The sequence below is a fragment of the Rutidosis leptorrhynchoides genome, chromosome 2 (genome assembly GCF_046630445.1).
Source record: "Rutidosis leptorrhynchoides isolate AG116_Rl617_1_P2 chromosome 2, CSIRO_AGI_Rlap_v1, whole genome shotgun sequence".
NCBI lineage: Eukaryota > Viridiplantae > Streptophyta > Magnoliopsida > Asterales > Asteraceae > Rutidosis > Rutidosis leptorrhynchoides.
Window position 1 is genome coordinate 597,502,874 of NC_092334.1, and position 13,553 is coordinate 597,516,426.

General features: G+C 33.9%; 1 protein-coding gene across 1 annotated transcript; it reads left to right on the forward strand.

The window, feature by feature from the left end:
* The first annotated feature begins 8,164 nt into the window (after positions 1-8,164).
* LOC139893389 (protein phosphatase inhibitor 2-like) lies at positions 8,165-12,903 on the forward strand. The gene is made up of 5 exons (XM_071876552.1): positions 8,165-8,265; positions 9,015-9,082; positions 10,534-10,652; positions 11,216-11,392; positions 12,346-12,903. The coding sequence occupies exons 2-5, from the start codon at positions 9,078-9,080 to the stop codon at positions 12,579-12,581; spliced, it is 537 nt and encodes a 178-aa protein (XP_071732653.1). The 5' UTR covers positions 8,165-8,265; positions 9,015-9,077; the 3' UTR covers positions 12,582-12,903.
* The last annotated feature ends 650 nt before the right edge of the window (positions 12,904-13,553 follow it).

A 13,553-nucleotide genomic window follows, 5' to 3' on the forward strand; every position in this document is an offset into this window, starting at 1 on the left:
AAAAGGTAAGAAGTACGAATGGACCTCTGAGCAGGAGAGTGCATTTCAATTACTGAAGAAGAAGTTGACTACGGCACCTATTTTATCGTTACCTGAAGGGAACGATGATTTTGAGATATATTGTGACGCTTCGCGACAAGGTTTTGGTTGCGTCCTTATGCAACGAAAGAAAGTTATTGCATACGCATCTCGTCAATTGAAGATTCACGAGCGGAATTACACGACGCATGATCTAGAACTGGGAGCAGTAGTGTTTGCATTGAAGATATGGAGACACTACTTATATGGGGTTAAATGCACTGTGTTTACTGATCATAAAAGCCTTCAACATATATTCGATCAGAAACAGCTGAACATGAGGCAACGTAGGTGGGTCGAGCTGATAAACGACTATGATTGTGAGATTCGCTATCATCCCGGTAAAGCAAATGTAGTGGCCGACGCTCTAAGCAGAAAGGAACGGGAACCAATTCGAGTACAAGCGATGAACATAAAAATTCGAATGAATCTCAACTTACAAATCAAAGAGGCTCAACGAGAAGCTCTTACTAAAGAAAACATAGGAAATGAAATAATGAAGAAGTATGAGAAGCAACTCATTATACGGGAAGACGGAATTCGATATTTTGCAAACCGTATTTGGGTACCGAAGTTGGGTGGATTAAGGAAGTTGATATTGAATGAGGTACATAAGACAAGATACTCGATACATCCTGGAGTTGGAAAGATGTATCAAGATCTTAAGACGCATTATTGGTGGCCTAATTTAAAGACAGATGTTGCAACATATGTTGGGGAATGTTTAACTTGTTCCAAAGTCAAAGCAGAACACCAGAAGCCGTCAGGGTTACTTCAACAACCAGAAATCCCAGAATGGAAATGGGACGGTATTACCATGGATTTCATCACAAAGTTACCTAAGACTGCCTGGGATTATGACACCATTTGGGTAATAGTTGATCGTCTCACCAAATCTGCACATTTCTTGCCTATAAAGGAAACGGATAGAATGGAGAAACTATTACGATTATACATAAAGGAAATTGTTTCAAGGCATGGAATACCTATTTCCATTATATCCGATCGTGATAGTAGATTTACATCAAAGTTTTGGCAATCACTACAGGAGGCCCTGGGAAATCGTTTGGATATGAGCACCGCATATGATCCACAAACTGACGGGCAGAGTGAAAGAACAATTCAGACTCTTGAAGACATGCTCAGGGCATGTGTGATCGATTTTGGAAACGGATGGGATAAATATCTACCATTAGCAGAATTCTCGTACAATAACAGTTATCATGCGAGCATTAAAGCTGCAACATTCGAAGCATTGTATGGAAGGAAGTGTAGATCCCCTATCTATTGGAATGAAGTAGGAGATCGACAATTAACTGGTCCCGAGATCATACACGAAACGACTGAGAAGATAGTACAAATCAAGGAGAGATTGAAAACAGCCGGTAGTCGCCAAAAGAGCTACGCCGATGTCCGAAGGAAACCATTAGAGTTTCAGATCGGTGACATGGTTATGTTAAAGGTGTCACCTTGGAAAGGTGTAATACGTTTCGGTAAAAGGGGTAAACTGAACCCAAGGTATGTAGGCCCGTTCAAGATCATCGAACGCATTGGACCGGTAGCTTATCGACTCGAGTTACCGCAATAACTCGCCGGAGTACATAATACATTTCACGTATCAAATCTTAAGAAATGTCTTGCACAGGAAGATCTCACCATTCCTCTTGAAGAAATCCAAGTCGACGAGAAACTACAATTCATAGAAGAACCAGTTGAAATCATGAACCGTGAAGTTAAACAACTCAAGCAGAGCAACATACCGATCGTTAAGGTTCGTTGGAATGCTCGAAGGGGTCCCGAGTTTACTTGGGAATGAGAGGATCAGATGAAATGAAAGTACCCACATTTGTTTCCCGAGAACGCAAAATAGGTACAATTTTAAAATTTCGGGACGAAATTTATTTAACGGGTAGGTACTGTAACGACTCGGATTTTTCCGATCATTTTATACCTATGAGATTAATATTTACATAAATTAAACCTTACCAACATGATAAGCAATCTAAATTGTTGAGATTTATGTTTTTAAAAAGAGTTTTACACAACGTTTGACCGTCCAATTTGACCGATGATATCACGAACTATATAACAAACGATAATTATACGTTTGTGTATATATATGTATTTATATATATTTAACATGATCTAAGAATGGTTTAACATTTCATTGTGTACTAATAACAATAAGTTATAAGTATACTTTGAGACTACTAACTTAAGTTTTCAAAATGATAACTATACGTAACGTTATTTGACATATATACCTTTAACCTATAATACTAGTATCGTATAAATATGTATTTAATCACTTTTAAAGGGCTTATATACATAAAACAATATAAGTATATTTACAAAAGATAGCTATATTTGAATTCTCGTTCCGTTTCCTCAAAATTTCTACACGTATACCTAGAGTATATGTACTCGTATCATACCCAGCTCCTATACGTATTTACTATTAGTATATACACATCACAATCACTTTATTATCAGCCATGAGTCAGCCAATTTTGGATCTTAGCATGCATGATTAATCAATTTAGCATATTACAAGACTTTTGCACAATATTACAAATTTATACATCTTTTCACCACCATTTATACTCCATTCCAATTTCATTTTTACTACCCATTTTCTCTAACCAAAAACACAATCTTAGGAACCTTAAGTATTCTTCACAATCTCAGCAAATAACCATGAAGATCTAGCTTCAAAAACAAGCCTTAATCATCATAATAAATTCCTTACAAGAAAACTTCAATAATCCTTCCAAAAATACAAGTTTACTTCCAACCTTTTGATCCAACTCCACCACTCTTTTGGTTCTAGGATTTTTCTCATCTTTTACAGTAACTTTGTCCAAGTAACTTGAGGTAGTAACTTTGTTCATAACCTTATTTGATTCATATTTATATAGCTATCTTATTTTGTGTTGTAAAATTTTAACAACAAGAACATAGTTTGAATGATTTCAAACTTGTTTGCAAACTAAATAGATCCTTCTAAATTAACTTTTAAAACACTTCAAGACCTGTAATATATCATAATGATATGCTAACTTAACAAGATATAACTTGGTTTTACAAAGAACATCTTAAAAACCGAATCTACGTCGTCGGAGTGCAACCGGGGGCTGTTTTGGGTTGGATAATTAAAAACTATCTTAAGCTTTGAATTGGAAGTTCATGTTCTGGAAAAATGATATTTCTTATGAATATGTTAACACATAAAAATTTCATGGTTTAACTCAAAGTGCAAGTATTTTTAGAAAAATGATCATTAAATGTTGTTTTTATGATGGAAAATGATCACTTTCATAAGTTTCACCAAAGTTTGACCTATAACCTGTGATTTTGAATACAACCTAAGGTATTTTCAGTTCATATTCTTAAAATTTGACTCGATCCAAGGAAGTGGCAAGTTGAACCAACAAAAACGGAGTTGTAATGAAGAAACTACGACTAAAACAAGATCGGGTATCCGAAGCTAGTTTAGCTACGAAAATATTTGGAGAAAAATTAAATTAATCATATATTTCTAATTAATATGATATTTCATATATATTTACTTATGATTTGATTTTATATATTTCAGGACCACCCGTAAACAACACGAGAAGATTAATCATAAGACCTCATGATTGTACGCAACACGTCATATGACAACACGGTACTTTATGTATGCAACACGTCACTTGACAACATGGTACCATGGGTCGAGATTAATTCTGATCAATACGAATACGATGGGGTCTTTATTTATTTTATTTAAGCAACTAATTGTGGACCACTAACATCGGACTGCTAACTACGGACTAAGAAAATATTAAAAGTATTAAAAGTATATATATATATATATATATATATATATATATATATATATATATATATATATATATATATATATATATATATATATATATATATATATAACGATTACTTAAAAACAAAATATGTTGATATATTATATATATGGTTAGGTTCGTGATATCTATCGGAGACCAAGTCGTGATAAATACCTTCAAGGCAAAAGTGAGTATATAGTCCCACTTTTAAACTCTAAATATTTCGGGATGAGAATACATGCATTTTATGATTTACGTTATAGACACAAGTGATTAAAAATATATATTCTACGTTGAGTTGTACCACTGGCATACTTCCCTGTAACTTGGTAACTATTATTTACATGAGGTATTGTAAACGCGAATCCTGTTGATAGATCTATCGGGCCTGACAACCCCAACCGGACTGGACGACCAGTATTCAACGGTTGCACAGTACTTCGTTTCGGTGACTACACTTGGTACGGTGTAGTAAGATTTCATAATAAAGGGAATATGCGACGTTGATTAAATGTTAAGTATGGTTATCAAGTGCTCAACAACTTAGAATATTTTTATTAAAACGTTTATATATGAAATCTTGTGGTCTATATTTATAACGTTGCCGGCATTAAACCTATATCTCACCAACTTTATGTTGACGTTTTAAGCATGTTTATTCTCAGGTGATAACTAAAAGCTTCCGCTGCAACATGTTGAATTTAAGCAAGATCTTGAGTATGCATATTTGTGTCAAAAATAAAACTGGATATCGGAGGATTTGTAATGTAAAATATGTTGGAAGTCGTATTGTTATTATCACATGTAAAGTTTGTAAGTCTAAGATTATCGCTAAACGATAATCATTATTAAGTTGTTTAAACCTTGTATTTGTAATAAAAGCTATGGTTTGTATTGTAAAAACGAATGCAGTTTTTGAAAAATGTCGCATATAGAGGTCAATACCTCGCGATGAAATCATATGTTATTGTAATCGTCCTTATGGTTAAGGTCGGGTTATGACAAAACCCCTCAAACCCCAATCCTAGAAGCACGAGAAAACATGATCCTAAATTACATGAAGCTCAAAACAACAAAACCCACGACAATGCCCATAATTCTATGTTTCAGTTCCAGATGAAGAGCAACAACATGAGCAACAATTGTCTTCATCATCATCTTCATCTGAATCCTTCAACAAATCATCGATAAGAAACCTTTCATACCAGGAACGTTTATCGCGACATCTTTTACGTTTCAGTTGTTTCCTTTCTATAACGAACTTTATAAAATGATGTTTGATTAAGGGGTAAAATTTCCTCTTTTTAATGCGAAATCTTGACACCGCTCTATATGCCAAACTAGTATCAATTGTGTTCATACGGGTATCTGACTCAACAGCCGAATACTTTTCTTGGGAACATGAGATTTTCCCTCCAAACGAAAAGGCAGTCTTACAATTGTGATTATTGGGACTCGAAATTTCATCCTGGGAAGATGAAATGGAAAAGGTAGTGGGACTCGACTGGCTGGGACTCGAATTTTCATCCTGGCTGGGACTTGAATTTTCAACGGTAGTCTCACGATTGTGGTTATTGGGACTCGAAATTTCATTCTGGGAAGATGAAACGAAAATTGTATTGGGACTCGGATTTTCATCCTGGGTGGGACTCGAATTTTTAACGACAGTCTCAGGCTTGTGATTATTGGGACTCGAATTTTCACCCTGGGAAGGTGAAACGGAAAAGGTATTGGGAACTGATGAACCTTCAAAGGCAGCGATCGGGGTTTCGAGATTTTCACCAGCAACAACTTCTTTCATGGCAGGAGCAAATGTTCCGGCAAGATTAACATCTTCATCTATAACTTCACGAATACTCGAAAAAACATTATGTAGCTTGATCTCCTTTGCTTTTAACCCTTCAAACTCCACCTCCAAATCACATGTAGCATTGCCAACATCATCTCTTCCACCTTGACTGCACTCATTCTCAATATTAGATGCTTGACCATTACAAACGGAGGAAGAAACAACATCAGTGTTTGATCCCACATCCTTGTAGCAGCTCATATCCTCGACTTTAACATCCAACTTGATATCCTCTCTTATTAAATCCCAGCAATAACAATCTTCATTAAAGGTAAATACTAGTTTGTGATTTCTCACCGAAGCAGGTAAATTAAACACGAATACCTTACCGTCGATTTTTAATTCAATGGGTTTAATGTGACCTTGAGACTCAATTGGCTTGCTATCCTTACCGAAGTTTGCCGGAAGGTGTTTTACTAATTTTGAATTCTCACTCTTGCTACCTGTTAGCACATCTGAGTATTTCGATCCGACCCAAATTGATCTCTTGGATGCAGAAGGATTCTCATTTGAAACAGGGGGCATGAAGAATCTGGTAGCTTTTGAATAGTCAGCACCCAACTTACGCCTTTCCAAAGCTTTGTAAGCTCGAAGATAACGACCATGTATCTGAATTGAATTTAAAGTTCCAATGAAGCATTCGACATCTCGAATCCCTTCAAACCTCACAAACCCGAATCGTTGTCCACTCGATAGCCTCTTCTTAGCTAAGTATACGTCCCTAACCAACCCATATCGACTGAATAACTTCCTCAAATCAGCCCGAGCCCATTTTTCAGGGAAGTTGAAAACTAAAAACGAAGAGATGCCACTTTCATCTGAAGCAACCTGGTCGCTCACACCCAAACTAAACGATACCTTCTCCTTCTCCTTCACCCTATTATCCATTAGAGATGAGAATTCATAGTCATGTTGAAGATTATTAATAACCTCGATTTGTCTTCAAAATTTATTGGTTAATATGTTTAGGGGAAATAAAAAAAAAAAAAGTAGGTAGGGAGTTTACAATGGTGAAGCAGTGGCTAATAGGTAGGAATTGAAAGAGGTAGGGATGGTGGAAAGTGGTGGTGAATAGGTGGAATTGAAAGATGTTGGAATTGAAACGGTGGTTAATAGGAGGTTTACGGTGGTGAAGCAATGAATTCAAAATAAAGTGGTTGACACATTTCAGAGAAACGCATGCGTCCCATATTTTTTTGAATATTACCTTGTTTAGAAATATTATGATATTACAACTTTTGTAAATTTATAACTTTATAAGATAATTTTACTAATGTGATTTTTGTTTAAAACTATGTTTATTCTGTTTTATTAAATAAAAATTGAAATTGCAATAAGTCACGATTGTTAATTACATTTAACAAACGTAAAACAAATAGCCTTTAATGCTCGTCAACTTATAAACTACTGGTTAATCAAATAAATAAACTAGTAGTTAATTAAATCATCATTAAGTTTAAATTGACTTAATAATTTAATAAATACACAATAAATATAAAGATTTTTTTAATGACAACCTTAAACATTGTCATTAAAGGATTAGGACATGCAAGAAAAACTTGTATATTAATAAAAATCAACCACTTTCAAAAAAATAATATCCATGTACCACCAATTTTTAGATAATTAATTTAACTCTCAATGACAAATCTAAAAGTTGCAATTAGATATAAACTAGTTTTCGAACCCTCGCTTCGCGCCGGAGATTCAATTTTTAATGTATTTTATAGTGTTTAGTTACGGAGCATGCGAGTGAAAAATCAACGTATATGAAAAGTACCCTAAATATTTAGCGTTTTTTTAAAAGTGTCCGTTTTGCTATAGTTAGTGACATTGTGTTCATAAAATTATTTCGAGTTTAAGGATGGTGTCGGAAAAATTTAGGATGGTGTCGGAAAAATTTAACTCGCTGCGAGCGAGAAGATATGACCTGTTGAATATTTGAGTGTAGTTTATTTAAGATATTTTATGAAAATTTTGATTTGACGCTTTAACACCCTGTATTGGGGGCCGATTTTAATTTGTGAACAAAGTGTGGGGGGCTTTTGTGTTGTTAATTGAAAGAAAGAAGGGAAAAGGGAAAAAAAGGTGAAAAGATGAAAATACACTGATATTATTCATAAGTTTTGTTTTGTGAACAAAGTGTGGGGGCTTTTGTGTTAAAAAAATGTGAAAAGATGAAAATACACTGATACTATTTATAAGTTTTGTTTTGTGAACAAAGTGTGGGGGCTTTTGTTTTGTGTTGTTAATTGAAAGAAAGAAGGGAAAAGAAAAAAAATTTGAAAAGATGAAAATACACTGATAATTGATATGGTAATAATTGATATGGTAATAATAAATAAATAAACATAAATAAATTACTTGATTAAAATAACATGAATAAAAACGTCCTGAATGTATGACCATGAACCCTGAACAAAACAAACATCCTTTGATTCCTTGAACCACCAATCCTCTTTCAACGGCGCCCTCACCATTTCCTTATCGGAGGTATAATTCTACTCGATTCTCTTCTTACATTTTTTGACCTTATTTATCCATATGCGTTTTTCGTATATATATATATATATATATATATATATATATATATATATATATATATATATATATATATATATATATATATATATATATATATATATATATTCGAATATAATTAATGGCGAATCACGTTTTATATAATTGTTTCTATTACGAATTAACACTTATGAGCCGCGAATTACTATCTGCTATTTTTATTTCTTACAAATTTGATATGATTTTCTAATTATTGTATCTAGGTTAGTTTCTAGATTTTTTCTGTTTTCGTTTTGCTGATGTTACAAGTAGCTATTGAATTCATGTTAATATGCAGTTGAGACTGAATTAGGTCAATATTCATTATAAAATTAGTCATTAAATATATAGAGGATTCATTCATTGGTTTTCAACTACTATAGAGATGAGATATGTGTTATTTCAGGGAGTTGAAAGCAGCAGGGATTTTGTAATTTGATTCTTGTCTCATTTGTAGTCTGCATTTTCGAATCAAGTCGAGATAGGAAAATGTGTTACGTTTTAATAATTCGTAGCTAGAAATTATACATGATTGCCATTTGTCGATTTCTTTCTTTCCTCTTGTATATTCGAATTCTACTAAATAAACATGCTGTTTAGGGACATTTTACTATATCTTTTATCGTAAATTAAGCCTGTTATGCGATGAAATATACTGAGTGTCAGGTTTTGTGTTGTCTCAGCGATCCGGTTGCCCAAACAACGAAATTCAATTCTTCGATCCTAGAAGCTCAAGTGTAGGAAAGATGAGGTAAAATCTATTGGTATATGTATGTGATTTGCTAATTATATATAATGGTTGCCATCTTTTTTTTGTAAGATATGCTGTCTGCCATCTTTATCTGTAATACATGTTGTTTGCCATCTTTTGTGACGTATATGTCGTTTGAAAGTAGTTTTAACTGTAATTGGAAAGAAATATTTTCGAGAATTGGTTAACTGACGTATGATAAATTAACTTTTGAAAACATTTGCTATCATGACATTCGGGTACCCTCTTGTCGTTCTTCACTTAAGGGTTACATGCCCCTCATAACGTTTACCGAGTTTTATAAGTGTTCCTATTGGAAAAGTCTATATCATATCATTAATTACCACTATTTCAAAAACAGAAAGCAAAGAAAATCGCCGACTATGAAAGAAACACAAACTAAAAGCAATCACTTGGAATTTTTTGATGCGGACAGATCATAATTTTTCATCGATTAGTATTTGTAATTCAGAGTATACCCTCCTGCTGAACCCCATATCTTCCAAATCCCTACAAATCGTCTATACATTCCTTTTGCTCATGAACATGAGGTGTAAGTGCATGTTATTCTTTCACTTCTATGAACGATTTGTTTTACCCTCAGAAAGTTGTGGTTTTTGTTGGCTTCTGTTGTGCCAGGCTGTTTCTGAGGATTTTTTTAGGCTACTATTTCTGTAGGAGGGGATGTCAGCTTGATATAGGTTGTTAGATTACAACTAGTTGTTACTTAGATATTTTCCATTTATTATTTAGTAGCTTGATCTTATTTCGAAGGAATTCGAGTAATTGGATGTTACTTAAATATTTTCCTTTAACTTCTATTAACATTATGTATCATCAAAAACAAGTCTACTGTTAATGTTCAAATAACGTGCTGCTTTTCTGAGCTTCAAAAATGCATTGTATGGAGATATTATAACTATTTATTCTGTACGAGGTGAACACCTTTTGTCAACGGATTAACACCTTTTGCCAGTTAATGCTTGGTCGGTAAATATTCTAACGGACAAATATTTCCCATTTAATGAAAATTTGACCAATAAGGAATTGATCTCCGCATCAGAGCATCTAATTTTTTCTTATGATAAACAATTTAACTTGTAAATTGAAGTACAACATGCCACCCGGAATTGTTCAATGTACAATGTACTCCATTAACATACTCGAATTAGGCTACACAGCAAATTACTGACTACACCATCTCTACCCTTAGTCACATCAAGCACCAAACATGAAAGTTGATGACTCATGTTTTTGTAAATTTAAGCTCGTTTCATTCCACGGCCGGCTAACTGGATGTAAGGTTGCATTTCTGTTGAACATAGTAACATACCTTTTTTAAAGCCTACATGTATTGTATGTCGCTAGTTGTCCAATGAGTACCTGTTTCTTCATAATTTTATTTCTTGAATCGATGCTGATATATGCTTTTGCATGATCATATTTTTAAGCCGTAGGAGAGGTGTGAGATGGGATGAGGCTAACCTTGGAGAAATTGAAGCAAATAAACCTGTAAGGCAGAAAATTACCGAACCGAAGACCCCATATCATCCAATGACTGACGTTGATGGTAAGCATACTTATAGTTCCACCTACACAGTTCAAGGTCATGCATAGTTAATTTTGTTATTTAAATGTTGACGATAAGCATGCTTATAGATTCCCCTACACAATACAACTTTTATATATAGTTGACTCTGTTATTTGAATATTGATGATAAGCTTACCTATAGATTTCCCTACACAATTCATGTTCATTTATAATTAACTTTGCTCTCTATGCGTTTTCTAGGTCGAAGATTAGAATGCCGTCTATTATTTTGATCTTTTAACTGTTGCCTTTGTTCCTGTTATTAGCTAAGCTTCACTCTATGTAGAGATTGTTAAATGGGCAAGTGTGGCATATTGGGTAATGGATCGAAACAGCTAACTTTATCTAAACAAATAGTTAGTCAAACATGGTGACTTTTGACCCGTTTGATTCATTCGTTTAAGCTAATACCTATTCTCTAATTTAGGGACTTTTGGTCTGTTAGAAATATAACATATGCATAAGTAAATGGGTCAAAATGCATAAGTAAATGGGTCAAAGTTGGCACATCTAACTATATTATTTGGACCTTTATTGCGTAGGATCATTATCTCCTATACGGAATTCTAGTTTCCAGGAAGGAAACAGTAGTACTGAGCATGCTGAAGCAATTCGTTTTGCGTTGAATGAGGTGGCGTCTTCCAGTAGCAACAGTAACTCACATAGCTCTGGCTGGACAACATCGGAGGATGAAGCAGATGATATGGATCAAGACACAGGTTCTTCCGTGAACCTTCATTCATTCTTTTTTCTTTTTTTCGTTTGTAATTCCTTGCATGAATGCTGCTTACTGTTCTGATCAACTCCAGATAGGAAATTTTGATCAATTGATAATATAACTGTTTAATATTAGCAGTTGCAAAGTGGGCTGGTTAGGCAGGTTTGGTTTCGGGTCATCACGGGTTGTTTGGGGTTAACTCCATCAAGACCTTTTATTCTATTGTATTTTTTTTTTTTTTCAATTATTTTACTCTTTTTTATTTACTTTTGTTCATACGTTATCATTCACTTCTTAGTTTCTTTCAAATTACAATTTACAAAAACTATTTTATTGTATTTCTAGTCTACCTTCTTATATTCTTCAAAAATGGTTTCATGCATTTTGATGGTCCACTTGAGTTGGGCCAATATGGGTTGATTGGGTTTGGATCAGATGGGTAACTTTTAATTTGGGTCTAATGTTTATCCATATTATTATTTGAGTAATTTAGGTTATAAATGTAATGTATTAAATACGATTGCATATGCTTTACTATTTACTCCTCCGTAATTATTATTACTATTTACTACTATAAAAATAATATTAAGGTAATTTGTGACCAAATAAAACAACTCTAGGACATTGCAAGCATTTTGAGTACATGTAATGTAGTAAACGACTTCTTACCTGTTCAACTGACTTCCTTCATAATTAAATGACTTAAATCATTCTGTCAAACCATGTGACCCTTATTTAAGAAAATGCCACCCGCATCGATTCATCTCCATATTAATGCGGCGAAACTGCTACCTTTAGTCAAATCTAAGCAGGCATAATATACTTCCTTTAATTTGGATTCCCATTGTTCATCTTTAGTAAATGAGCATTCAGCATACATCACAACTTCACAACTTCCAAATATTACAAGCTTTATATTGTATTTGTGATTATATATCGTAATTCATTTTTCAGAGCGTGAAGGTGGAAAAAGTGCAAGCTTTAAAGAGAAAAGACGGGCACACTATGACGAATACCGTAAAGTAAAAGAACTTCATCAGAAGGGATCCTTAACTGAAGAATCATCCAATGACGTTGAAGAAACTATCGAGAAGCAATCTTCATCATCCTCAATAGTTGCTGGTGTGGAAGATATAGATATCGCAGATGCTTCACCAGGTGTACCTCAACAATCTTCTAAACCCGAATAGGTGCTATCGTCGATCTCACTAGTGGAGACTTCTTTTCTTATTCTTGATATGAGACTCACAGACTCCTACCCTTTCAAATGCAGAGTTTTATTTTTTAGTTTTTGTAGATGAGCTTTCTATATGTTTTTTATTCTAAAGGCGCTATCTTTAGGATTGATGTAGTTTGCAAATTTAAATTGTATGGCATTCTTTGTGGAGGTGAAGAAAGGGATTTGTGTTTCTAACTTGACACATGCATGTTATTGAGTGTAGGCGTGCACGGTAAATCACACAGATAGTCCATGTGATTCACCCTTATTTATACCGATCATCATTTTCTTTCAATAATTATACCAAACATTCATGACTTTGTAAGTATTAAACTGAATCTGGTAGTATACTCGCGGTGGCACGGGACACTACTAATTTAAAAAATTTTTAGTAGAAAATATTTTTTAAATTATATAGGACACTATTAAATTTAATCGCATGACTTCATATATTTTTCAAATTTATGGTTTTTTTTTAATTATTTATGTCACCATTAAATTTAACTACTCAGACACCATATATTTTTATAGTTTTAAATTTTTTGAAAGTAAATTATTACTAAAATAACATTCAAATATAATTAGTAGTGATTAAATAGTGTTGGTGTCATTAACTTTCATTAAAACTAGTCCGGACCGGCTCGCGCGTTGCGGCGGGGGCTTTCGGGCTGCGTATTCATATTTAACGTAGCGTTGTCTATTTACAGAGGGGAACACGGCCCATGTGTTAAGCGCCGTTTTAGATGTCGTTGTGTTAAACGTTTTTAAAAAGTATCCGTTTCGAACGTAGTTAGTTTTGTTTTGTTCAATAAATTTTTTCGAGTGTAACGGTGCTTTAGGAAAAATTTAACTCGCGGCGAGCAGAAAGATACGGACTGTCGTTGTGTTAAGCATTTTTTAAAAAGTGTCCGTTTCGATGTAACATCCCGTTTTTCCCGTACAT